The 27,335-nt window shown below is 40.9% G+C and overlaps 1 protein-coding gene and 1 non-coding gene across 5 annotated transcripts in view; both read left to right on the forward strand.

Annotated features, from left to right (window-relative positions):
• Nucleotides 1-25,440, forward strand: part of EIF4G2 (eukaryotic translation initiation factor 4 gamma 2) — a 65,035-nt gene extending 39,595 nt beyond the window's left edge. Inside the window, exons 1-22 of one of the 4 annotated variants that reach the window (XM_086340035.1) lie at nt 13,586-13,803; nt 15,153-15,279; nt 15,591-15,656; nt 16,281-16,421; nt 16,915-17,017; nt 17,693-17,824; nt 17,910-17,976; nt 18,546-18,697; nt 19,063-19,173; nt 19,330-19,413; nt 19,502-19,600; nt 20,050-20,191; nt 20,281-20,441; nt 20,833-20,946; nt 21,537-21,662; nt 21,824-21,928; nt 22,016-22,231; nt 22,310-22,568; nt 22,888-23,092; nt 23,246-23,457; nt 23,539-23,660; nt 24,607-25,440. In XM_086340035.1, the coding sequence (XP_086196161.1) occupies nt 18,614-18,697; nt 19,063-19,173; nt 19,330-19,413; nt 19,502-19,600; nt 20,050-20,191; nt 20,281-20,441; nt 20,833-20,946; nt 21,537-21,662; nt 21,824-21,928; nt 22,016-22,231; nt 22,310-22,568; nt 22,888-23,092; nt 23,246-23,457; nt 23,539-23,660; nt 24,607-24,672 (2,106 nt within the window). In that variant the 5' untranslated portion in view covers nt 13,586-13,803; nt 15,153-15,279; nt 15,591-15,656; ... (3 more) ...; nt 17,910-17,976; nt 18,546-18,613 and the 3' untranslated portion in view covers nt 24,673-25,440. Of the gene's footprint in view, nt 1-13,585; nt 13,804-15,152; nt 15,280-15,590; nt 15,657-16,280; nt 16,422-16,914; nt 17,018-17,692; nt 17,825-17,909; nt 17,977-18,545; nt 18,698-19,062; nt 19,174-19,329; nt 19,414-19,501; nt 19,601-20,049; nt 20,192-20,280; nt 20,442-20,832; nt 20,947-21,536; nt 21,663-21,823; nt 21,929-22,015; nt 22,232-22,309; nt 22,569-22,887; nt 23,093-23,245; nt 23,458-23,538; nt 23,661-24,606 lie in introns of those variants that run through there. The other 3 variants (XM_086340036.1, XM_086340037.1, XM_086340038.1) reach the window with 3 other exon arrangements.
• On the forward strand, nt 20,999-21,150 carry LOC147357736 (small nucleolar RNA SNORD97). The gene has a single exon (XR_015142525.1). It is a non-coding gene; the product is annotated as a small nucleolar RNA SNORD97 (small nucleolar RNA).
• Nucleotides 25,441-27,335: the final 1,895 nt, after the last annotated feature.

The raw sequence follows: 27,335 nt of genomic DNA on the forward strand, positions 1-27,335 counted from the left end.
AGCCTTTGCCCTGCTGCATTTCGTACTTCAAGGCCAAATTTGCCTGTTACTCCAGGTGTTTCTTGACTTCCTACTTTTGCATTCCAGTCCCCTATAATGAAAAAGACATCTTTTTTGGGTCTTAGTTCTAGAAGGTCTTGTAGGTCTTCATAGAACTGTTCAACTTCAGCTTCTTCAGCGTTACTGGTTGGGGCATAGACTTGGATTACCATGATATTGAATGTTTTGTGTTGGAAACAAACAGAGATCATTCTGTCGTTTTTGAGATTGCATCCAAGCACTGCATTTCAGACTCTTTTGTTGACCATGATGGTTACTCCATTTGTTCTAAGGGATTCCTGCCCACAGTAGTAGATATAATGGTCATCTGAGTTAAATTCACCCATTCCAGTCCATCTTAGTTCTCTGATTCCTAGAATGTCGACATTCACTCTTGGCATTTCCTGTTTGACCGCTTCCAATTTGCCTTGATTCATGGACCTAATATTCCAGGTTCCTATGCAATATTGCTCTTTACAGCATCAGACCTTGCTTCTATCACCAGTCACATCCACAACTAGGTGTTGTTTTTACTTTGGCTGCATCCCTTCATTCTTTCTGGAGTTATTTCTCCCTTCATCACCAGTAGCATATTGGGCACCTACCAACCTGGGTAGTTCATCTTTCAGTGTCCTATCTTTTGCCTTTTCATGCTGTTCATGGGGTTCTCAAGGTAAGAATACTGAAGTGGTTTGCCATTCCCTTCTCCAGTGACCACATTCTGTCAGACCTCTCCACCATGACCCATCCATCTTTGGTGGCCCCACATGGCATGGCTTAGTTTCATTGAGAGACCAGGCTGTGGTCCATGTGATCAGATTGGCTAGTTGTCTGTGATTGTGGTTTCAGTCTGTCTGCCCTCTGATGCCCTCTCTCAGTGCCTACCGTCTTACTTGGTTTTCTCTTACCTTGGACGTGGGGTCTGTCTCCACGGCTGCTCCAGCAAAGTGCAGCCGCTGCTCCTTACCTTGGATATGGGGTAGCTCCTCTCAACCACCGCCCCTGACCTTGGACGTGGGGTCTCTCTCCATGGCTGCTCCAGCAAAGCACAGCCGCCGCTCCTTACCTAAAGTGAAAACTTTAGCACTTTACAAAATATTATCATATACATAACCTATGTGCTGGACATGTGTACTTACTGCCGTCAAAAATATGATTAAATACTTGGTTTATTGCCCTGAAGTGTCTATTTCAGATTGATAATTTGCATTTTCAAGAACAGTGATTCTTTAACTGCATTGTTTTAGCATACTCTTTGCCATTAGTAGTAAGATGTACTGTGAATAAGTATCATCACTAATAAAAAAAGTATATAAAGTACCAAAGTTTGCAAATTATTTCCTTATTTAAAAAATTAGAGTGGATGCAATATTATCACTATAATAACATTCTTAGTAACTTGCATTCATATATGCTTTTTTACTTTGGAAAGAAAGGAATACTAGGAATCGCACATGAAGACTGTATCATCTAAGTTGCCATTAAGAATTTCTTTGGGCCATGCCACACAGTTTTCATGATCTTGAACCTGGGCCACTGCAGTGAAAGTACGAGTCCAGGGAATTCCCAACTACTAGTAATCTTGATCACTTTTAAGTAGTTTTTCTTGCAGGTTAACATTACCCATTCTCTAAATGTATTTTTTCTAAAGTAAATTATGGGGAATTCCCTGGTGGTGCTGTGGTTAGGACCCCATAGTTCCACTGCAGGGGTCCCAGGTTCCATCCCTTGTTAGGGAACTAAGATCCCTCAAGGCACCGGCATGCATCCCCCCCAAAAAATTATGAAATACAGTGAACTGAAAGTATTAGTCATCCTCCTCTACTTAGAGATCAGGTGTGTCTCTGGCCCATCTAATACAGAAAATTTTCTCCTGAAATGGGCTTCCCACTTCCAACTTACAAGTCCAATATCCAAAGGTATACAAGGTATCCATTTTGACGAAGTTAAACGTGGGCATCTGACATGCTACTATCTATCCCTTTAAGAACTTTATAAACTAAACACTAGTTTAGACTTTTGACATAGAAAAGAAGTGGCAAAGGGAAAAATATTAACAGACAGGGTCTTGGTTTATTTCATTCTGTTGGCCTAACAATATGCATCATAAGTAAGACAATCACATACCTTTACCTGGTATAGTTGTAGTTTATGCCCTGTCTCCCAACACAGTCATTAATGACACCCTTTCTTACCCAAAGCATAAAGTGCTTACAAGTGTTTATTTATATATAATCATCAACACAATGGATATGAACTTGAGCAAACTCCAGGAGATAGTGGAGGACAGGGAAGCCTGATACGCTATAGTTCATGGCATTGCAAAGAGTCAGACACGCCTTAGCAACTGAACGATAATGACAACCCAATTTCTAGTACCATATACAGCATGCATTATATGCTCGCTAAATATTTATGAAATGAATAAATTGATGATCCAAGTAGAGAATGACCTGTGAAACAGAATTCCAAGAATTTAGCTCTGCACTAAAATGCTTTGAGCACTGAAGTGGGCTGAATGGCAGTCCCAGAAGGTATGCCCATGTATAACCCATGAAACTTGTGAATATTACCTTATGTGGCAAAAGATATAAAGTTTAGGATCTCAAGAGAAGGAGTGTATCCTGAATTATCTGAGTGCAATCGTTTGTATCCTCATAAGAGAGAATCAGAGGGAGTTGTGTGACATGCACACAGAGCAGGCAGTGTGAAGACAGAACAGAGAGAAATGTAGCCACAAACCAGAAGCTGGAAGAGACAAGAGATGGACTCTCCTCTAGAGCCTCCATAGGACTAATACAGCCCTACCGACACCTTGGTTTTGGACTTCAGACCTACAGAACTGTGAAGAAATTAATTCCTGTTGTTTTAAGCCACCTACTTTGGGACAGTTTGTTATGGTATACACAAGTAACTAATGTAAGCACCTTAAACACTGCATGCAAAAGTCATTTTTAAAGTGGAATATCCCTATTCCTATTATAATTACTCATGTTGCTATAGGAGGGATCTTGATCTATTTGGAAAAGAATGAGATTCTGCCACACACTAACAATTATTTTGGAAAAGTTACTCCTTTCAATTTCCCTATCTGTAAAATTGGGAAAATGACACTTCCCTACTTAACCCCACATGACTTGTACTGAGACTCAAATGAGAAAAGTATATTGTATTCAGTAAATATTTATTGATGGCTATCATATGCCAGGAACTATTCCAAGCAGTGTATAGAAGGGATGTAACAGTGAACATGACAGACAAGTTACCTGCTGTCATTGAGCTTACATCCTAATGCAATAAGCAGATAATATATAAGAAAGAATGCAAAAAATTATTTCAGATAGTGATAAGAACTATGTAAAAAAATAAGCAGAGTAATGTGGTAACAGTGCCTAGAAGAGGAGACATTACATTGGGTGATCAAGGAAGTCTTTTCTAAAAAGCTTATTCAGCTGAGACCTAAATTTTGAAAAAGACCAGCCATGTGAAAAACTGGAATAAGAAATTTTGAGACAGTGGTATTTGAAAAACAAGTAGCCATATCCTTTGTATGTTTGAGGACTAGAAAGCTTTGCATGAACTGAATGTGTTTGAAGAATAGGGGAAAAAAAGCCAGTGTGACTGAAGCAGAGAGGTCAGACAAGGTCAGAATGATGGTCAAGGGCTGGATCATGTAAGGCTTTGCAGACCACAATGAGAAGTTTGGATTTTATTGTGGATGTAATGTACATCCATGATCAAGGGATCATGAGTGTGGTATTATCTGATTGACATTTTTAAAAGATGGTATACTTGTGGGTAGAGAATGTAACAGAAAGCAAGAGATGAAGTTGAGAGACCTGTTAGGAGGCTATTGCAGGAATTCAGACTAGAGATAATGGTTAGATTCAAGGGAAAGCCATGTAGATCAAGAGAAGTGGACCAACTTAAGATATATTTTGGACATAGAACCAACAGAACTTTTGATGAATTGGATATGGGAGATGAGAGACAGAGGAATTAAGAATGATTCGCAGGTTTCGGGCCTTAGCAACTGGCAGATGTTGATCAATGGAGGAAAACCTGTTCTGAACATGTTAAATTTGAAATGCCTATTATATATATCCATGGGGAAATTTCAGTAGCCAATTTGATATATATCTGTAGCTTGCATGGGGGGAGGGGTGAATCAGAGATGGAGATATGAATGTGGAAGCCATCATCATGTAAATGGTATTTACAGTCATAGGACAGATTACTTAGAGGGAAAGTACTTAGAGGGAAGGGGCATCCCAGGTGGCGCTAGTCTGCCAATGCAGGAGATGGAAGAGACGCCGGTTCGATCCCTGGGTTGGGAAGATCCTCTGGAGGAGGGCATGGCAATCCCACTCCAGTGTTCTTGCCTGGAGAATCCCATGGACAGAGGAGCAAAGTGTCAGACACAACTAAAGTGACTTAGCACACACGCATGCAATCAGAGGGAAGAGAAGACCCAGAATAAATCCTCTGATACTTTAATATTTAGAGGCCAAGCAGAGGAGGAGAAGCCAACAGAGACAGCTGAATTTGTGAGGCGTCAATGAGATAGAAGAAAATCCTGGAAAGTGTAAAGCCATGAAAGCCAAGAGGAAAAGGAACAAATAAATGTGAAAAAGATAATATGCACAAATATTTTCTCAGCTCCTGCTGTGTGCAAAGAAATCTATAGAAAATACAAGAGAAGTGTTCCCCATTTCAAGGACCTTACAGTTTTGGAAGGGAGATGAAAATATGGCCCATAAAAATAATACACAGTACATAGCCTTCTAACTGATCCATCTCCAGGTTTGCCTTTCAATCGATTTCCATAAGCCACAATGTTAATTTTCCCTAAAACAGCACCCTGGTCAGTTAAAATTGATCAGTTTTAAACCAAAACTAACGTGATCACAAGAACTTTCTTTGCCCGTGTTCAGTTCAGTTCAGTCGCTCAGTCGTGTCCGACTCTTTGCGACCCCATGAATTGCAGCATGCCAGGCCTCCCTCTCCATCACCAACTCCCAGAATTCACTCAGACTCACGTCCATCGAGTCAGTGATGCCATCCAGCCATCTCATCCTCTGTCGTCCCCTTCTCCTCCTGCCCCCAATCCCCCCCAGCATCAGAGTCTTTTCCAATGAGTCAACTCTTCACATGAGGTGGCCAAAGTACTGGAGTTTCAGCTTTAGCATTATTCCTTCCAAAGATCCCAGGGCTGATCTCCTTCAGAATGGACTGGTTGGATCTCCTTGCAGTCCAAGGGACTCTCAAGAGTCTTCTCCAACACCACAGTTCAAAAGCATCAATTCTTCAGCACTCAGCTTTCTTCACAGTCCAACTCTCACATCCATACATGACCACAGGAAAAACCATAGCCTTGACTAGACGGACCTTTGTTGGCAAAGTAATGTCTCTGCTTTTGCATATGCTATCTAGGTTGGTCATAACTTTCCTTCCAAGGAGTAAGTGTCTTTTAATTTCATGGCTGCAGTCCCAAAACATCATTCTAGCATTCAAGAAAGGAAGGCCCCAGCTTCATTCCCCATTATTCCCTTAATAAAATCTCACAGCATTTTGTCCTGGTTGTTCAGTTTAGCATTGATTTGATCCTTTCCTGCTCTTACATGTATTTGGAGTATGTATCTTTTTTCTTTGTCTAGATTGTGAGCTCTTTGAAAACAGAGATTAAGCCCAAGCTCCTTGCCTAGCCGTTAGTAGATTAATTTATTAGCATTATTTTCTCCTGCCAAGTAGAAAAAGACCATGCAAATTTGGTCATATAAAATACAGAAGATGGGTGAAAAAAAAATACAGAAGATGGGTGTTATAATGGAGCAAAATTTGAGTACCATAGAACTAGATTATGAATAACGAAAAATGGAGGAAGGATATGTCCAGGAACAGGGAAGTAGTCTGAAACCAGATTACAAAAGGAATTTAGGCCAAACAAAGGGGTCCTGATGCTAACTTAGGGGAAACCTACTGCAGTTTTTCAGCAGGGTTCTTAAATATTTATACCTATATTTCAGAAATGAAATAGTAAAGGGGATAAATAAGAATGGCCTCAAAATTACAACCAATGGAGCATTAGTGGGAATGAATTTTTGGAGGCAGCAATACCACCTGAACTGGCTCTATGAGAGACGACTGAGTGGGAGTGGTGAAAAGGCCATCAGAAGAGGTATGATAGGGCCCACATATGAAGGGTTTGAAAGCCAGGCAAAGGCATTTGAACTGGGATCCCTAGGTTTTAATGCCTATTTCCCTACTTTGGCAGACTCCTTAATTACTTGTAGAACCCAGTTTCCTTTTCCTAGGGTTTTCTTTAATTTCATGCAGCCATGAAATTAAAAGACCCTTGCTCCTTGGAATAAAACTATGACAAACCTAGACTGCATATTAAAAAGTAGAGACATTACTTTGCCAACATAGGTCCATATAATCAAAGCTATGGTCTTTCCTGTTTGACCACTTCCAGTTTGCCTTAATTCATGAACCTAACATTCCAGGTTCCTATGTGAGATGGCAAGAGTGAACATTGACATTCTAGGAATCAGCGAACTAAAATGGACTGGAATGGGTGAATTTAACTCAGATGACCATTATATCTACTACTGTGGGCAGGAATCCCTTAGAACAAATGGAGTGGCCATCATGGTCAACAAAAGAGTCTGAAATGCAGTACTTGGATGCAATCTCAAAAACGTCAGAATGATCTCTGTTCGTTTCCAAGGCAAACCATTCAATATCACAGTAATCCAAGTCTATGCCCCAACCAGTAACTCTGAAGAAGCTGAACTTGAACCGTTCTATGAAGACCTACAAAACCTTTTAGAACTAACACCCCAAAAAAGATGTCCTTTTCATTATAGGGGACTGGAATGCAAAAGTAGGAAGTCAAGAAACACCTGGAGTAACAGGCAAATTTGGCCTTGGAATACGGAAAGAAGCAGGGCAAAGGCTAATAGAGATTTGCCAAGAAAATGCACTGGTCATAGCAAACACCGTCTTCCAACTACACAAGAGAAGACTCTACACATGGACATCACCATATGGTCAACACTGAAAACAGATTGATTATATTCATTGCAGCCAAAGATGGAGAAGCTCTATACAGTCAGAAAAAAACAAGACCAGGAGCTGACTGTGGCTCAGATCATGAACTCCTTATTGCCAAATTCAGACTTATATTGAAGAAAGTAGGGAAAACCACTAGACCATTCAGGTATGACCTAAATCAAATCCCTTATGATTATACAGTGGAAGTGAGAAATAGATTTAAGGGCCTAGATCTGATAGACACAGTGCCTGATGAACTATGGACGGAGGTTCGTGACTTGTACAGGAGACAGGGATCAAGACCATCCCTGTGGAAAAGAAATGCAAAAAAGCAAAATGGCTGTCTGGGGAGGCCTTACAAATAGCTGTGAAAAGAAGAAAAGTGAAAAGCAAAGGAGAAAAGGAAAGATATAAGCATCTGAATGCAGAGTTCCAAAGAATAGCAAGGAGAGATAAGAAAGCCTTCCTCAGCGATCAATGCAAAGAAATAGAGGAAAACAACAGAATGGGAAAGACTAGAGATTTCTTCAAGAAAATTAGAGATCCCAAGGGAACATTTCATGCAAAGATGGGCTCGATAAAGGACAGAAATGGTATGGACCTAACAGAAGCAGAAGATATTAAGAAGAGGTGGCAAGAATACACAGAAGAACTGTACAAAAAAGAGCTTCACGACCAAGATAATCACGATGGTGTGATCACTCACCTAGAGCCAGACATCCTGGAATGTGAAGTCAAGTGGGCCTTAGAAAGCATCACTATGAACAAAGCTAGTGGAGGTGATGGAATTCCAGTTGAGCTATTTCAAATCCTGAAAGATGATGCTGAGAAAGTGCTGCACTCAATATGCCAGCAAATTTGGAAAACTCAGCAGTGGCCACAGGACTGGAAAAGGTCAGTTTTCATTCCAATCCCAAAGAAAGGCAATGCCAAAGAATGCTTAAACTACAATTGCACTCATCTCACACGCTAGTAAAGTAATGCTCAAAATTCTCAAAATCAGGCTTCAGCAATACATGAACTGTGAACTTCCTGATATTCAAGCTGGTTTTAGAAAAGGCAGAGGAACCAGAGATCAAATTGCCGACATCCACTGCATCATCGAAAAAGCAAGAGAGTTTCAGAAAAACATCTATTTCTGCTTTATTGACTATGCCAAAGCCTTTGACTGTGTGGATCACAATAAACTGTGGAAAATTCTGAAAGAGATGGGAATACCAGACCACCTGACCTGCCTCTTGAGAAACCTATATGCAGGTCAGGAAGCAACAGTTAGAACTGGACATGAAACAACAGACTGGTTCCAAATAGGAAAAGGAGTACGTCAAGGCTGTATATTGTCACCCTGCTTATTTAACTTCTATGCAGAGTACATCATGAGAAACGCTGGGCTGGATGAAACACAAGCTGGAATCAAGATTGCTGGGAGAAATATCGATAACCTCAGATATGCAGATGACACCACCCTTATGGCAGAAAATGAAGAGGAACTAAAAAGCCTCTTGATGAAAGTGAAAGAGGAGTGAAAAAGTTGGCTTAAAGCTCAACATTCAGAAAACTAAGATCATGGCATCTGGTCCCATCACTTCATGGGAAATAGATGGGGAAACAGTGGAAACAGTGTCAGACTTTATTTTTCTGGGCTCCAAAATCACTGCAGATGGTGATTGCAGCCATGAAATTAAAAGATGCTTACTCCTTGGAAGGAAAGTTATGACAACCTAGATAGCATATTCAAAAGCAGAGACATTACATTGCCAACAAAGGTCCGTCTAGTCAAGGCTATGGTTTTTCCTGTGGTCATGTATGGATGTGAGAGTTGGACTGTAAAGAAAGCTGAGTGCCAAAGAATTGATGCTTTTGAACTGTGGTGTTGGAGAAGACTCTTGAGAGTCCCTGGGACTGCAAGGAGATCCAACCAGTCCATTCTGAAGGAGATCAGCCCTGGGATTTCTTTGGAAGGAATGATGCTAAAGCTGAAACTCCAGTACTTTGGCCACCTCATGTGAAGTGTTGACTCATTGGAAAAGACTCTAATGCTGGATGGGATTGGGGGCAGGAGGAGAAGGGGACAACAGAGGATGAGATGGCTGTATGGCATCACTGACTCAATGGTCGTGAGTCTGAGTGAACTCCGGGAGTTGGTGATGGAGAGGGAGGCCTGGCATGCTGCAATTCATGGGGTCGCAAAGAGTCGGACACGACTGAGTGACTGAACTGAACTGATGATCTTTCCAGTAATCAGGTATAGATGTGACAGTTGGACCATAAAGAAGGCTGAGTGCCAAAGAATTGATGCTTTTGAACTGTGGTGCTGGAGAAGACTGCTGAGAGCCCCTTGGACAGCAAGGAGATCAAACCTAGTCAATCTTAAAGGAAATCAACAATGAATATTCATTGGAGGGACTGATGCTGAAGCTGAAGCTCTAGTACTTTGACCACCTGATGCAAAGAGCTGACTCATTGGAAGAGACCCTGATGCTGGGAAAAACTGAAGGCAGTAAGAGAAGGGAATGACAGAGGACAAGATAGTTTGATGGCATCACCAACTGAATGGACATAAATTTTAGCAAACCCTGGGAGATGGTGAAGGACAGGGAAGCCTGACATGGGGTCACAAAGAGTTGGACACAAATGAGCGACTGAACAACAACAACAGTTTTCTTCAGCTGTACATGTTTTCATTTTCTATAATACTATGACCTGTAACGGTGTTTCTCAAACCTTGACTGCACACTAGTCACTTGAAGAGCTTTAAAAGCTGTTGATGTCTGGATCCTACTCTGAGAGATTTGGTATGTCTAGTCTTGGATGCAGCCTGGACTTGAAGAGTTTTAAAATATTCCCCCAGGAGACTGCTGTGCAACCAAGGTTGAGATCAAACTGATGTAGAAAATAGTGAAGCACTAAAATTCTTTTAAGAATGATAATAATACATTGTGTTGTGGTGGGGAGTGTTTTAAAGGAGACCAATATGAGTACACAGCTAAGAAGGAAAAGATTCTAGGAGAACAACTGGAATTTTTCAATCATTCAGGAGGAACAGTTGCTAAGGCTAACCTTAGCATGCATGCAGTGACACTGTAGGAAAGAAGATGAATGTAGGAAGATTATTATTTAGAGGGAAGTAACACAAGGACTTAGTAATTGAATGTCATACCTGATCAAAGGGAAAGAGAAAATGTAGAGTCAAGTTTCTAGTATAGAAGAATCCTTAGCAAAACTAAAGTAGTTATGAAATAGTTGGATAATCAATATTATTGATAATTTGGTAACTGACATTATGTAATTACTACATCAGGGACTATGCTGTGTGCTTTACATACATTATCTTATTTAATCTTTACAACTCTGTAAATACAGCTATTCCCACTTAATAGATTCAGAAACTAAGAAGAGAGAGCAGTTAAATTTGCCCAAAGTTACACAGTAAGTGGCAGAGAAGATATTTGTACTAAATGGTCTATTCCTTTTCCTTTAATAGGAAGATAATCAGTTAATACCAAGTCTGTTGCATTTGAACAAATAACAAAAAAGAAAACTGGCTATAAGAGGCCATGAATGCATGTTCAGTTGTACTGTACTGCCAGGCTCCTCTGTCCATGGACTTTCCCAGATAAGAATACTGGAGTGGGTTGCCATTTTCTACTCCAGAGGGTCTTCTACTTCAAGGGATCTTCCCAACCCAAGGATCAAACCAGAGACTCTTGTGTCTCCTGCATCAGCAGGCAGATTCTTTACCACTCTGCACAACCTGGCCTATGAGTGAATCAAGTCAGTTTCACTGTGGTGGAATTTCAGGCCAGTATTGCCATATTTTAAGATTTTTTTCATTAAAAGATGGAAATTTAGATTTGTATGGAAAAATCTCATAAAATTTCAATGTCAATTAATGCAAATGTTTAAAATTACCATGTGGCCTAAACTAAATATGGCTACAAGTTTGTGTCTCTGATAAACAGGCGTTAGAAACTCAGAATTCTAATAAGAGATCTGAGCTAGGGATGTATGACTGGGGAATCCTTAAGCACAGAGAGGATAGCAGACACTTTAGAAGTTAGAATGTTATAATAATAAAAAACATTTGATATTATTAAAATAATGCAATTATCTGTAAGTTAACAATTCAGGACTCTAAGATCTTCTCAATCTTTAGAAAACTAACATAAAATATAAGTGTTAAAACTAGCAGATTGAAGTGGGTGTATTTAAAATTCAATTTCCTATAAACTGAAAGCTAAATTCCAGATGACTTGAATTTTCATACATCCATGATGTGATGGAAACATTTCAAAATATGAACGTCTTATGTCTCCCACCTATTGAATATTGAAAGGTAATTTAAAGATTGTATTTTATCCATATTTCTACTTTACTCCTCTTAGCCCAGTTTCTACATACACTTATCCTTCAAAGCCCATAGCAAAGGTTCACAATCAGCACAGATTAAATACAAGATTAAGTAAAACCTCTTTTATGTTTAATTATTGAGTTTCAAGTTCCTCAATTAAAAGACTATCCAGTGACTTCCCTGGTGGTCCAATGGCTAAGACTCTGCACTCCCATGGCAGGGGGTCTGGGTTCCATCCCTGGTCAGGGAACTGGATTCCATATGCTGCAATTAAAAGATTCCACATGCTGTAACTAAGACCAAGTGCAGACAAATGAATAAATAAATATATATATATATATTTTAAAAGACCATCTATAGGCTCTAGGCTTCAGTATATTATTCTCTTTGAAGTCTAATCTAGTATAGTGTTTTTAAACACTATTCTATCAGATTAATGTCATGAAGAATGTAACCCAGTTATGTAAAAAAAAAATCAAACATATGAAAACATTTTTGCAAACTGTAAAGCCCTATAGAAATTATTTTGAAATATTGTGTTATTTTGAAGCTAAAGGGTCCTGATCCTATTTGAAATACAATTTTTGTCTTTCCTAAAAATAGAGTTTATTTTTTCTTTTAACATGTAACTAACTCCAAGGGTGGGAATATCAAGTTGTCAAAGTTCAAGTGAAATTAGCTTAATAGCAAAATAACTTTAGAAAAATATGAAGGGGAATGATCAGCCTAATAATATATGGCAAAGATCTAAAGATGTTACAAACGTTCAGGGCCCCACCGCACCCTTCCATATTCTGGTATAAATGCCCTAAGAAAAAAAGGCACCTCTCTTGAAAATCATATGAAGGACTAGGTACTTTCAACCCCAAAAGCTGTTTTCACATGTCAAACATGTTGGAAACCTTGAAAATCCTGGTTTATTGGACTTTCTTTAAAGGTTATCCATGTTAAACAAAACAAAACATATATATATGGTTTCTCTCTTTAGATTACACATTGTATCAAGAACAAAATTCAAAATGAAAATGGGGGCATTTTTGTTGTTGTGTAAGTATATGGAAACATGACTCCATTTTTGTATAGCTAAAATGTCGCATACGATGGAACACTTCATTTTACCCTTCCTCTCACTTAAAACATTAGCTGAGAAGTATAAATAGTTCAGCCTGACGCCTTTGAAAAGCCTAATCCTATTTGTTAGAGTGGACCTTATATAAAATGGAAAATACAGTCTTCAACGTGCTTTAAAAAAACAAACCAGGAGCTGGCAATTAAAATCCTCCAGACGCCCGCGCTCCGCAAACACTACTTCTGAAGAATTCTGGTATATTCTGGGTCTTCCTTGACTGTTGGACGGACATTCCTTTGGGAAAAGCTTTCTCCACAGTGAGGTACGAAGACTATAAAGCCCTTCCTTTCATCCTTTTCTCATTCACTCAGTAGGGGATGGAATAAATAGGGAGCTGAATAAAGCTTTTTAACGCACTGAGTTGCACCGTCCAGTCTCCTGAACCCTACACTCAGGGCTTCCCTACCCAAAGGCGAAGCCGAGCACCTGAAAACCAACGATTCCCGGCGCTGCGCCCCAGCGGCGCCAGGCCTTAGCACTGCAGGCCAGTCCCAAGGAGGCTCAGCCTGCGAGGGGCAATCTCGGCTTCCCGGGGGCGCCAGAAAAATCAGTGCTCGCACACGCCAAGGACGGGAATCGGGCCGGGTGGAAGAGCGAGTTTCCTTCCCACATTCCCTGTGAGAAAACGAGGTGGAGGAGCTGAAGGCTGCATATCCCGAACACGGGATACGGACCCCGGGAACAAAGAGACAGGAGGAAGACGAGGCAGCCACACCAACGCAGACTCAGAGGATTCTACGAGTTTACGCAAGCGAGCCGCATCTCGACCGTCCCCAGTTCCCCTTACGCCACTGGCTTGGTCTCAGAGCCTTCGCGAATATGGCTTTGCGCACTGCGGCGGGGCTGCACCGCAACCGAGCTTGGCCCTGTGGCTCCTCCCCGTCGCCCTGCGCCGATTGGCGGTAGACAGCAGCCAGGCCGCTGATTGGGTGGCGAAGGAGCCATTCGGGGTGGCTCTGGTGGGTTCGGCTGCCCTAGAGTGATAAGTTCGGCTTCAGACACGCCTCAGCGCCAGCAGCGAGTCGGAGCTCTATGGAGGTGGCGGCAAGTATCGGGTGGTGGTTGCAGCAGCGACTCTTCTGAGCTGTTTCAAGCCTGTTCCGACTCCTTCCTCCCCCTTCCCTCCCCCTTTTTTGTTTTCCGTTCCCCCTCCCCCTCCCTTCCCCGTCCCCGACGACCGGATCCCGAGGAGGCAGCTGCTGAAGCAGCTGCTGAGTTCTCGGTGAAGGTGAGTGGAGCTACCGCCGGCGCTGCCGCCGAGTGGAGCGCTCTAAAATGGCCGCCGTCCCTGGCCGCTTCTTCCCGAGCAGTACAAAATGGCGGCCACAGGCGGAGCCGGGCGGGGCGACCCTTTTTTAGCGTTTCCTCTGGGCTTCTGGCACTTGGAAATTCCTCGTCTTTGTTCTCCATTCCCGTCGCTGACGGAGTAGGAGGAAGTTGGCCGCCCTGGCGGTCTACGGCCGTCTTCGTGGCTGTCGGCGGCCGTCCTCCGCGGGGCCCGGGCCGGGACGGGCCAAGGCGCGAGTGTGCTCGGACGTGGAGAGAGCGTGGCCGGGCGGCGCGCGCGGCGGGGAGGGACGCGGGCCGGCGGGGGCAGGGGGCCCGGCCGTTGGCGCGGGACCAGCCGAGGCGGAGGAGTCCCGGAGCCCGGCCTCCCGGCGGGGAGGAAGTGTGTGGGGCCGGCGCCGGCGGGGAGCGGTGGGGCTGCCCTTCGTGGGGGAGCGGAGGGCCTGCCCGGCGAGCCCCGCCTGCGACGGGAGAAGGGAGGGAAATGGGGGTTTCTGAGATTTTGTCGATTGGGCAGGGAGCGGCGAGGCGGCTGTCAGTCCCTCGGGGATTTATGGGTGGGAGGGGGCCGCTGGAGGCGGCGGCGGGTGGGAAGGAGGCCGCCTTTCTGCCCGAGAACAAAGAGCCGGGCGCCTAGCCGCGGGGGCGGCCTCCGCTCCTCCCCGAGGTTTGCCGCCGGCGGCTTCGGTAGGAAGCTGTCGGAAGCACTTCCCTAACTCGGGCCTGGGTGAGAGGAATCCACTGCTCTTTTGTTCCCAGGAAGGGGAAAATGGGGCGGAGGTTCCTCCTGCCATGTTGTGGCCCTGGTTTTCCGCCTGCCCGATGTCAGCCGCTGTGTGCCTCACGTCTCCCTCTCAGGCCCTCTGCGCCCAGTTAAGGGGTGGACAGTGGGAAAAGCCGTCTTCAGTTACCCCTTACTCAGTGTTGCTCGTCGTTGAGGCAGCAAAATATTACAACGTTTTCACATGGTGTGCCCGTTTGCTAACATTTTTCCACTATTGATCTCCGTACTCAGCTGTAAAGGAGGCAGAAAGTGGCTTTTTCAAAGATTGATTCTATCGCTATGTAGTCACTTGCTGCGTCCTTGAACACAAGTGAATTTCCAAGTGGCCAACAAAATTTTACTGTTCGTTTGTGTTTTGAGTACGTTCTATTTTAGTCTTACGGGACCTGCAATGCAGTGTAAGTTCAATCAACTGCAGTGTCAGGCTGAAATACATTGTAACTGAAGGAGGGTTTACAAATTTGTGTGTTAGCGGTGACTAATTTTGGTACTCTTTCTCATTCTAGGTTTTTCATTTCTCCCATCCTCTTCCCTCCCCACCCCATCCATTAATATTATTCTTTTGAAGATTCTTCGTTGTCAAGCCGCCAAAGTGGAGAGTGCGATCGCAGAAGGGGGTGCTTCTCGTTTCAGGTATGTGTAGATTTTGTTTTGGCAATTATTAGGACCGAAAGAATAACCACACCAAATAGTTCTGACTTAATTGTGCTGCAGGATTAATTTATAATGAGCATGTACCTTTCTTTAAAGCCCTTAAATTTCCACTGTTTTCTGTTAGCTATCTGAAGAATAAATGTAATTACTTGGCTTTCCATTGGGCCTAAGTTCAGTCTTCATCTGTGATGTACTGTAATGCAGAATAATTAAAGAGATCCTATATCTGTTTTGAGTGAAACATACTTGGGGTGTACTTTTTTTTAAAAAAAAGTTTTTCTTTTCAATAGTGCTTCTTCGGGCGGAGGAGGAAGTAGGGGTGCACCTCAGCACTATCCCAAGACTGCTGGCAACAGGTATAGTAAACAGTGAAAAGAGTGACTTATATAACAGGTTGAGGTTAAGGGTCTTTCTAACATTACAACATATAGTTCGTAGGACATCAGCAATCCTAATATTAATGGGCTTGATTTCTGCTACATATTTTAAATATAGACTATCAGTTCTTGATTATTCTTTAGCCAAATCATCTAATAAGAGTTGAGGCTCTCAAACTACTCTTTTATTTTCTTACTCTGGATTATTTTCACTGATGTTATTTCTTCAAACATTCACACCAAATTATAGTAATAAATCTGTAAGTGTATAACATGGTCATGAGACATTAGAAAATGTGGGTTTTCGCTATGTAGATCCTGGACCAACATCACTGGCATCACCTGTGAGCTTACTAGAGATGGGAATTAATCAGGTCTTACCCCAAGCCACTACAGCAGAGACTGGGGTGGGCGTGGGAGTTCCTTTAACAAATTTCCTCAAGTTATTCTGATGCACTGATTAAGAGTTGCTTAGTTGTAAGGGAGTTGAGAAAACCTAAACTTTTTTCTATTTAGAAGGATTTTTGATCTGTATGATACTTGATATGTGACTGGATGCTGTGCTTAAGTTGTCTTATTTTAATTCTCTTTAATTTTTACTAGCGAGTTCCTGGGGAAAACCCCAGGGCAAAACGCTCAGAAATGGATTCCTGCACGAAGCACTAGACGAGATGACAACTCCGCAGCAAACAACTCCGCAAATGAAAAAGAACGACATGATGCAATCTTCAGGAAAGTAAGAGGGTAAGTTTATTAGGTCTGTTTTGTCTTTTAAAAAGGAGGGGAGACTGTATTAACTACTTCTGTGAAATGCCAATGTTGACAGTTTTAAGCTGAAAATCAGCACATCACTGTTTGGGGCTCAGTTAGTTGCTTTCGGTCATTAGATTAAAATGCAGAAACCTATTGTGCTGACATATTCTGTACCTGGTGTGTAAGCCAGTGATGGCAAAATATAACAGTTTAGCTCCTGTATCTAGCCTCGATATTAAGGAGGGAGGCTCTTGATCTGGGTTTTGAGAATGAGATCTTCTTGCCCAGTAGCTGGGAACCCCCACCAGTTAGATAGGTGTTCTTAAATAAGTTTATTTCAACACTGCTTTGGTTAGATGGGTAAGAAAAATGTCTTGATGTTAAAGGGGAAAGTGATGAAAGGGAAAAAGCATAATTTAAAGGCTATTTTTTAACTCTATAATTTTGTATGTTGGTGATACCTAGTCTGATTCCTTTTTCATAGCATATTAAACAAGCTTACTCCTGAGAAGTTTGACAAGCTATGCCTTGAGCTCCTCAATGTGGGTGTAGAGTCTAAACTCATCCTTAAAGGGGTCATACTGCTGGTAAGTTAAATGTTGGCTTAACTGAAAGGAGGAGGAAAATACTTTCAACCCAGGTTGGGTTTTGAGTGGTTTTCTGTTGTTTGCTTTTGTTTTTATACACTTCATTGTTGTTTCTAAAACTGAGGTGTGAGTTAAGTGTATGTATATTTGAACACTGTTGTTGCTGTTGTTTTTAATTACTTTTGATGGTATCAAACTTAAGAGGTCAATTTGAAATGGTATATACTGTGCTTGGCTTAATTGGATTATCAGGCTCTTGGGGGCTGGGGGTTGCTTTGGTTTTCAAAATACCACATTTTGAAAAAGTTAGTTTTATGGTGATTCCATTTTTCCAAGGTAATTTCAACTGCTCAAAGGGGAGAGGGTTTTATTAGTACGAGATACATGTAATTAGACTTTTTTGGTACTCTGTAATAGCTAACATTTAGTGCTTACATTTTTCCGGCCTGTGTACTGGGCACTTTACATACCTCATCTTAAGTTCACGTAAGAAGCCTTCCAAAAGAGATGTGCTTATTTCCAGGTTACCAGTGAGGCATTTGTATAGGGAATTTGTCAGAAGTTTGTTGTGCAATTCAAGATCCTTAAGACTACAAGGAAGTATTAAGTTATAAAGAAAGGTTTTTCCAAAAGTTGTCATGTTTAATTTTTTTTTAAATGGCATATTTTCTGTAGATTGTGGACAAAGCCCTAGAAGAGCCAAAGTATAGCTCACTGTATGCTCAGCTATGTCTGCGATTGGCAGAAGATGCACCAAACTTTGATGGCCCAGCAGCAGAGGGTCAACCAGGACAGAAGCAAAGCACAGTAAGTGGGCGTGTGTGCTTGCTTATTTTAAGTTGATTTGGAAGGTTTTATTATCAAACCCTGACAAATGTCTCGTTTCTTATAGACATTCAGACGCCTCCTAATTTCCAAATTACAAGATGAATTTGAAAACCGAACCAGAAATGTTGATGGTAAGAATTTAATACTTAGTAGTACAGGAGAAGGCAACGGCACCCCACTCCAGTACTCTTGCCTGGAAAATCCCATGGATGGAGGAGCCTGGTAGGCTGCAGTCCATGGGGTCGCTAAGAGTCAGACACGACTGAGCGACTTGACTTTGACTTTTCACTTACATGCATTGGAGAAGGAAATGGCAACCCACTCCAGTGTTCTTGCCTGGAGAATCCCAGGGACGGGGGAGCCTGATGGGCTGCCATCTATGGGGTCGCACAGAGTCGGACACGACTGAAGTGACTTAGCAGCAGCAGCAGTACTGTGTAGGGCTTCCCTGGTGGCTCAGATGGTAAAGAATCCGTCTGCAGTGCAGAAGACCTGGGTTTGATTCCTGGATTGGGAAGATCCCCTGGAGAAGAGAATGGCAACCCACTCTAGTATTCTTGCCTGGAGAATCCCATGGACAGAGAGCCTGGTGGGCTATAGTCTGTGTAATCGCAAAGAGTAGGACATGATAGAGCAACTAATACACAGTACTGCGTATGTTCAACTTAATTCTGAATGTTGTTTTTATTCTTCTTTTTAGTCTATGATAAGCGTGAAAATCCCCTCCTCCCTGAGGAGGAGGAACAGAGAGCTATTGCCAAGATCAAGATGTTGGGGAACATCAAATTCATTGGAGAACTTGGAAAGCTTGATCTTATTCATGAATCTATCCTTCATAAGTGCATCAAAACAGTAAGTACTGATTGTGAATTTAAGCTTTCATTAATCATCACGTACATCATTTTTGGGAGATGAGTCAATTACAATTTTGCCATCTGAGACTTGGTGTGCTAGTTAAATATTTTAGATTGCTGGCAAAACTGCTATTTAAATGTTGTAAATATGGAAGTATGCAGTATATTTTGCAAGATAGGGATAGAACTGATTCCCTACTTAGGTTTAAATTGCTCAATTTGGAGAAATTTCTTGAACAGAACCAGATAAGAGTAGTATGCTAGACACTAGGAACTGTATGCGTTAGTGGAAACTTATGGAAAAGTGCTACATCTAAACCAAGAAGAATTTGTAAACAACATGGCATTTATTTCTTTTGGTAGCTTTTGGAAAAAAAGAAGAGAGTCCAACTCAAAGATATGGGAGAGGATTTGGAGTGCCTCTGTCAGATAATGAGGACAGTGGGGCCTAGATTAGACCATGAACGAGCCAAGGTATGTGCGTTGCTGACAGAAATAGTGTAAACAGCCTGTCATAATTGTATTAAAATCAAACAGCTTATTTGGTGATATAGAGGATTGCCTCTAGTCATTAACTTTGATAATATCTTGAAGTCTTAAGCAGTACACATTTTTATTTTTCTCTTTTAGTCCTTAATGGATCAGTACTTTGCCCGAATGTGCTCCTTGATGTTAAGTAAGGAATTGCCGGCGAGGATTCGTTTCCTGCTGCAGGTAAAACTGTTTTCTTTAGGTGTGTTGGCAAGCTGACTCTTGTTTACTGTATTGAAATAATATTTATTAAAAACTTTTTATATTAAAGGATACCGTAGAGTTGCGAGAACACCATTGGGTTCCTCGCAAAGCTTTTCTTGACAATGGACCAAAGACGATCAATCAAATCCGTCAAGATGCAGTAAAAGTAAGTTTTGCTTTACTTTTTAATCATTAAGTGAGTGTTATGTTTATAATGGCACAAAAACCCTATTAAAACATCTTTATTTGAGACTGTCTTGTCTTAACCAGTAGGGCTTAATGTTTTTGCTGTCTGTATTCTCTTTTGAGAACAAGTTGTTTATAGAGAATGCATCAGTGGGGACTTCCCTGGTGGTCCAGTGGCTAAGACTCTGGGCTCCCAATGCAAGGGGCCCAGGTTTGATTCCTGGTCAGGGAACCATATTCCACATGCCTAAACTAAGACCTGGTACACTCAAATAAATAAATAAATAAAATTTAAAAAAAAAAAAAAAAAAAGAATGCATCAATGGCACTCTTATCCAGAGAAGTATTTCTGATTTTCCTGTTGTAAGAATTTTCACTTTATATAAAATAGTGTCTAGAAGTAAGTGTTTATTCACTTTATTTCTGAAGGATCTAGGAGTGTTTATTCCTGCTCCTATGGCTCAAGGGATGAGAAGTGACTTCTTTCTGGAGGGACCGTTTATGCCACCCAGGATGAAAATGGATAGGGACCCACTTGGAGGACTTGCTGATATGTTTGGACAAATGCCAGGTGATTTTGAACAAAAGATAGTTCGGTTGCATTAAATAATGAGTTTAACAGTTTTAATGGTAAAGAGTTCTTTGTGTCTATATTTTAAGGAAGCGGAATTGGTACTGGTCCAGGAGTTATCCAGGATAGATTTTCACCCACCATGGGGCGCCATCGTTCAAATCAGCTCTTCAATGGCCATGGGGGACACATCATGCCTCCCACACAGTCGCAGTTTGGGGAGATGGGAGGCAAGTTTATGAAAAGCCAGGTAAGAATACATTTAAGGATGTTTAGGCAACAAGTAATTAAATTTTGGAATATATATGATTAGTATTGTGTTTTTGTTTTTGTTTTTTTAGTGTAAATGTTTTAGGTTTAGAAAACCTAAAAACAATGTTTTTCTAAACCAAATTTATATCTGTGACAGTTATTTCAAACTGGGTGAAATGATTTTATTAAGATTAGTAAAGTATTAGTAAAATCACATCACTTTATTTGACAGTTAGGTTAGAATTTTATTCTTCTGTTTCATCTTTTACTTTCTCTGGGCAAATGCAGTTAAGCTTTCTTGTGGCTTGGCCTCATCACTTTGGTACTTGATTACCATAATTTGTGGACCCCTTTTTATCTAGACTTTTCTTTCTCTCTTTCTGAAATAGGGGCTAAGCCAGCTCTACCATAACCAGAGTCAGGGACTCTTATCCCAGCTGCAAGGACAGTCGAAGGATATGCCACCTCGGTTTTCTAAGAAAGGACAGCTTAATGCAGATGAGGTACATTTGCCTATGTTATTTATATACCATAGTTTGTCAATTCAGAAATCTCTTGCCCGATGATTATAAAAAAAAGACGCATTATTAAGAGGACTTAATGCTGGAATTCTTTATCTTTACCTTCTTTCTCTCTTTTCTGTACTACTTTTTCTTTCTTTGAATGTCCAGCGTCCTATGAGCGAAGATTATGAGATATGAGGGCAAGTCTTCAGTTAGAGTAAGGAAAATGGTTGTCAAGATTTTGGTTGTGACTTCCCTGCAAATAGAATGACTCAGGATAAAGTAAAACGTTTTTTAAGCTCTGATTAAATTTTCTGGTTTTTATTTTCATGTTTTATTGATGCTAATCCTTGGAAAGTTGTGGTATAAATACAAGATTTATAGCCATGTTGTATTTTTGTCTGGATCAGATCTTTAGTTTTCTTGCTATAAATTAAATATGACAGTAACATTTTTAGTCGTTTAACTTAGATTTCTGCCACAGGTTCCATCATGTGTGTATATGCTGAATTAACTTTAGAGCATTGCAATTAATGTTAGTTTGCTGCTTGTTAACTTGGATATCCATTTTGCTTTGTTTTTGATTCTAGATTAGCTTGAGGCCTGCTCAGTCTTTCCTAATGAATAAAAATCAAGTGCCAAAGCTTCAGCCCCAAATAACTATGATTCCTCCTAGTGCACAACCACCACGCACTCAAACGCCACCTCTGGGACAGGTATGGGATGTATGTAGTAGGACATTTTCAATCGTTCTGGTAGCTTTTGAAGATGTCTGAAGACTGCTTTTTAATGTTTGCTTTCAACTTCATAAGCACTTTTTTTTAACGATTAAAAAGTTATTAAACATTTATACTTAATCATTTTGCTGTTCTTTTAGACACCTCAGCTTGGTCTCAAAACTAATCCACCACTTATCCAGGAAAAGCCTGCCAAAACCAGTAAAAAGCCACCACCGTCAAAGGAAGAACTGCTTAAACTAACTGTGAGTTTCAGACAATCTCATCGTTTAGCTCATGGGGGTGTACTTGAGGCAGGAAAACTAAAGATACTTGGATTTCGTTCTTTTCAGGAAACTGTTGTAACTGAATACCTGAATAGTGGGAATGCAAATGAAGCTGTCAATGGTGTGAGAGAGATGAGAGCTCCTAAACATTTCCTTCCTGAGATGTTAAGCAAAGTAATCATCCTGTCACTGGATAGAAGTGATGAAGATAAAGAAAAAGCAAGTTCTTTGATCAGTTTACTCAAACAGGAAGGGATAGCCACAAGTGACAACTTCATGCAGGTAGAACACTTTCTGATTCTATAAGAACTCTTAAATTTGAATTGACTATGAACTGACTATGTACTATATTCCTTTCAGGCTTTCCTGAATGTATTGGACCAGTGCCCCAAACTGGAGGTTGACATCCCCTTGGTGAAATCATATTTAGCACAGTTTGCAGCTCGTGCTATCATTTCAGAGCTGGTGAGCATTTCGGAACTAGCTCAACCACTGGAAAGTGGCACCCATTTTCCTCTCTTCTTACTTTGTCTTCAGCAATTAGCTAAATTACAAGATCGAGAATGGTTAACAGAGCTTTTTCAACAGAGCAAGGTCAATATGCAGAAAATGCTCCCAGGTAAGAGAATGCTGGGGATTTTTGTTTTTAATACTAGATCTAAAAGTCCTTAGTACTTTGGGTGAATTTATTATATAGGTCAGTGTGATTATCTTGTCTGGATAACAATAAGCATTACCACAGATAGACTTCACCTTTATAAAAAAGTTATTATGATGTGACTATTTTCATTTGGTCCAAATACAAAGTTTCCTTTGCTCAGTTCTTTCATTATTTTACATAAATCTTGTGTGTTTGGAAAATTGTTTGTAAAGCAGTTTTAAGAGGCCAACTGAGTAAAATGAACTACCTGATGATGGGAATGGCTTTGTCTCTTCAGAAATTGATCAAAATAAGGACCGCATGCTGGAGATCTTGGAAGGAAAGGGACTGAGTTTCTTATTCCCACTTCTCAAACTGGAGAAGGAACTGTTAAAGCAAATAAAGTTGGATCCATCCCCTCAGACCATATATAAATGGATTAAAGATAACATCTCTCCCAAACTTCATGTAGATAAAGGATTTGTGAACATCTTAATGACTAGGTAAGATAACAAAGTTGTGCTTTTCTGCATCGAAAACAGCCTGTGTTTAGTTTACTAGAAAGAAAGTCTACAAGGCAAGGGATTGAGAATTATCTGTTTCTTGAATTAGAAATTTTTCATTTGGAGTTTGTAACAAGATCTTTTTCTGTACAGCTTCTTACAGTACATTTCTAGTGAAGTAAACCCACCCAGTGATGAAACAGATTCTTCCTCTGCTCCTTCCAAAGAACAGTTAGAGCAGGAAAAACAACTGCTTCTTTCCTTCAAGCCAGTAATGCAGAAATTCCTTCATGATCATGTTGATCTACAAGTTAGTGCCCTCTATGCTCTTCAGGTGCACTGCTACAACAGCAACTTCCCAAAAGGTGAGAGGACTAGCGTCATAATTACGACAAATGGATGGGCAGTTGTTGCACTAAATAATGGGGTTACATTTTGTCTTCTAGGCATGTTACTCCGCTTTTTTGTTCACTTCTATGACATGGAAATTATTGAAGAAGAAGCTTTCTTGGCTTGGAAAGAAGATATTACCCAAGAGTTTCCAGGGAAAGGCAAGGCTTTGTTCCAGGTAAATCTTGGAGAAATTTGTTGTGCTTTTTCCATTTTAACTGGTATTACTTTAATGAAGTTTTTTAAGTGAGATATAAGCAAAATAGCCCTGGTAATATTGCATACCATGATTTTCTAACTTAAAATGAATTCTAGCCCTGAGGAAAATTTTTATAATGTCAGGGGATTCCACAGCATACATCAGTACATCAGTCACCTGGAAGGTAATTTTCAAAGGAAGTTTCAGGTCTGATTGTAGACATTCTGACTTAGGTCTGCGTGTGGTATACAACTCAGGAGATTCTCGTACTACTTTTCCCAGGGGCCAGGCTTTGAGAAATGCTAGTCTGTAGTAGTCTTCAGGAGGATCACCGTCACAGTGTTTGTCCTTAGTCTTGTCCTTGGGGAATCTGGTCCTAAAGTTCTGGGTGGGACTAGAAATTACTCTTTTGGGATCTTCTTTGTCCCCCTCCTCTCTCCCCAGCATTGCTAACATTTAAGTTTGGGATGAGCCACTGTCCCATATTAAAACAGTTCTGAAGTGTGATGGGAGTGGTGTCAAAGAATTGACACCCGCGTTAACTGCCCATAAACAGCTTGTGTCAATTGTTTATCACTCAGTTGTGTCTCTTTGTGACCCCATGGACTGTAGCCCACCAGATTCCTCCGGCCATGGAATTCTCCAGGTGGGATTACTGAAGTGGGTTGCCATTTTCTCCCCCAGGAGATCTTCTGTACCCAGGGATCAAATCTGCTTCTACATTGACGGGCAATTCTTTACCCCTGAGCCATCAGGGAAGCCCCAAACAGCTTGTATGCTAGGTTCTGAACACTGCTTGCAATTATAAGATGTGTGGTACTGTCTAAAAACTTTTGTTCTTGGGGCAGTTGGTTGGTTGATTGGGAATACTGCTGTTCTGTATATCTTCTAAGTACTACTTATTTTGTTAAATTACAAATTACAGGTGAATCAGTGGCTAACCTGGCTAGAAACTGCTGAAGAAGAAGAATCAGAGGAAGAAGCCGACTAAAAGAACCAGCCAAAGCCTTAAATTGTGCAAAACATACTGTTGCTATGATGTAACTGCATTTGACCTAACCACTGCGAAAATTCATTCCGCTGTAATGTTTTCACAATATTTAAAAGCAGAAGCACGTCAGTTAGGATTTCCTTCTGCATAAGGTTTTTTTGTAGTGTAATGTCTTAATCATAGTCTACCATCAAATATTTTAGGAGTATCTTTAATGTTTAGATAGTATATTAGCAGCATGCAATAATTACATCATAAGTTCTCAAGCAGAGGCAGTCTATTGCAAGGACCTTCTTTGCTGCCAGTTATCATAGGCTGTTTTAAGTTAGAAAACTGAATAGCAACACTGAATACTGTAGAAATGCACTTTGCTCAGTAATACTTGAGTTGTTGCAATATTTGATTATCCATTTGGTTGTTACAGAAAAATTCTTAACTGTAATTGATGGTTGTTGCCGTAATAGTATATTGCCTGTATTTCTACCTCTAGTAATGGGCTTTATGTGCTAGATTTTAATATCCTTGAGCCTGGGCAAGTGCACAAGTCTTTTTAAAAGAAACATGGTTTACTTGCACAAAACTGATCAGTTTTGAGAGATCGTAAATGCCCTTGAAGTGGTCTTTGTGGGTGTGAAACAAATGGTGAGAATTTGAATTGGTCCCTCTTATTATAGTATTGAAATTAAGTCTACTTAATTTATCAAGTCATGTTCATGCCCTGATTTTATATACTTGTATCTATCAATAAACATTGTGATACTTGATAAAGTTGTGTGACATTTAAAGTATGTTCAGTTGCTCAGTCATGTCCAACTCTGCAACCCTGTGGACTGTAGCACACCAGGCTTCCCTGTCCATTACCAACTTCCAGAGCTTGCTCAAACTCATGTCCATCAAGTCAGTAATGCCATCCAGCCATCTCATCCTCTGTCATCCCCTTCTCCTGCCTTCAATCTTTCCTAGCATCGTGGTCTTTTCCAAGGAGTCACTTATTTGCATCAGGTGGCCAAAGTATTGGGAGTTTCAGCTTCAGCATCAGTCCTTCCAAAGAATATTCAGGACTGACCTTTTTCTCCAACACCACAGTTCAAAAGCATCAATGCTTTAGCACTCAGCTTTCTTTATAGTTCAACTCTCACATCCATATGTGACTACTGGAAAAACCATAGCTTTGACTAAACTTTGAAGTAGTACATACAAATATATGAAGTGACAGCTTTTGTTTTGAGCTAGGACTTAGGAACTTTATACATAATTTTGATTAGGAAATTCAAGGTGGTCGTTGCTCCTTATTTCAGGTTACTGTAAGTAACTAATATATAGTTCCTGTAATCAAGAACAGTGCTGGGAAGTCTCCTGAATTGGGAGGGACATTACTAATGCATAGCAACAAAACTTGAACTTGGCTGACATCTTTTCATCGTCATACTGAAATGCATGGTGAATGCATTCTCACTGATTGTCCCTCCCAGGAAGTTCCTTGAAACCCCACAGTAACCATTAAAACTGTCTGCTTACTCGAACTGAAGCTAGCTTTTTCCTGTATTCTAGCAGACTTCATTGAAGTTACAACATTTATAGTTTCTGGTAGATAATTTTTAAATACGAGATTAAAACTAGGCGTATCAAGACTCTGACTTTACTAGGCTATAAAAAATGGCATTCCTGGCACCTCTATTCAACCCTCCCCAAGGGGGAAACTTAGCAAAGTATTCAGTTGGCTTCATTTACAACCAGAATTCTCCCAATTCAGCTAGAGAATTGGGCCAAAAGAAGGTCCAGAGTTAAATCTGGTGTGCGTTAGTTTGTCAGAGGGTACTTTGATACCTCCCTACCCTGATGCTTCAAGAACAAATAACCTCTTAAAGAGTAATATTCCCATCTTGTGCGGGGGGGGGGGGGGGGGGGGGGGGACAGCATTTTACAACCTGCCACACTATGGAATGACGGTATTTACATGTTTCTTGTATCAAGGACAGTGCTTTGGTATCAGTGTACAAATAGTTACATGTAACAGTTACATGTCCAAGATTCCACATCATACCCAACTTTGGTGTTCCTTTATGTATCAGCAAGATAGGTGGTTTTCGTTTTGTCGACTCCTTCACATTCTCTAACAGGCTGCACTTCAGTCCTACACCAGAACTTTGTTGAGATCACCAGTAACTTCAGAGCTATTAACTAGTAGCCCATAAGCAGCATTTAACAATTTCTTGAGACTTCAGAACATCTCTTTTCCTTCTTGCTCTGATCTCCAGTGGCAAGTGCCTGATGTCAAACCCAATGTCCAACTATCAAATCTTGTTGATTTTCCCTTCAAAACATTAGAAATTGAATAACTCCCCTCTTCCACTGTGGCTCTCATTTCTCACCTCGGTACCATGCCAGCCTTTGTTTTCACTCTCCTTTTAGTCTCTTCAGCAGTAGCCAGAGGATGAGGCATCTTCAAGAAAAATACCACTTAGCACAAAATCTACCAAAGTGACTTCCCACCTAGATTTTTAAATCAGTATTTAAAATTGTTCTACACGGCCCTAGGTCTGATTTAGTGTCCCCCACTCCTCCCTCTACCCACACTGTATTTCTCTGATCTAGGTTTCTGCCACTGACTCTTGCTCATTCTGTTCCCACGCCCTTGGCCTCCTTGAGGGTCCCGGGATGTG

Source organism: Bos grunniens, chromosome 15 (assembly GCF_055505025.1).
Source record: "Bos grunniens cultivar Pamir isolate PY7600 chromosome 15, Bosgru_T2T1.0, whole genome shotgun sequence".
NCBI lineage: Eukaryota > Metazoa > Chordata > Mammalia > Artiodactyla > Bovidae > Bos > Bos grunniens.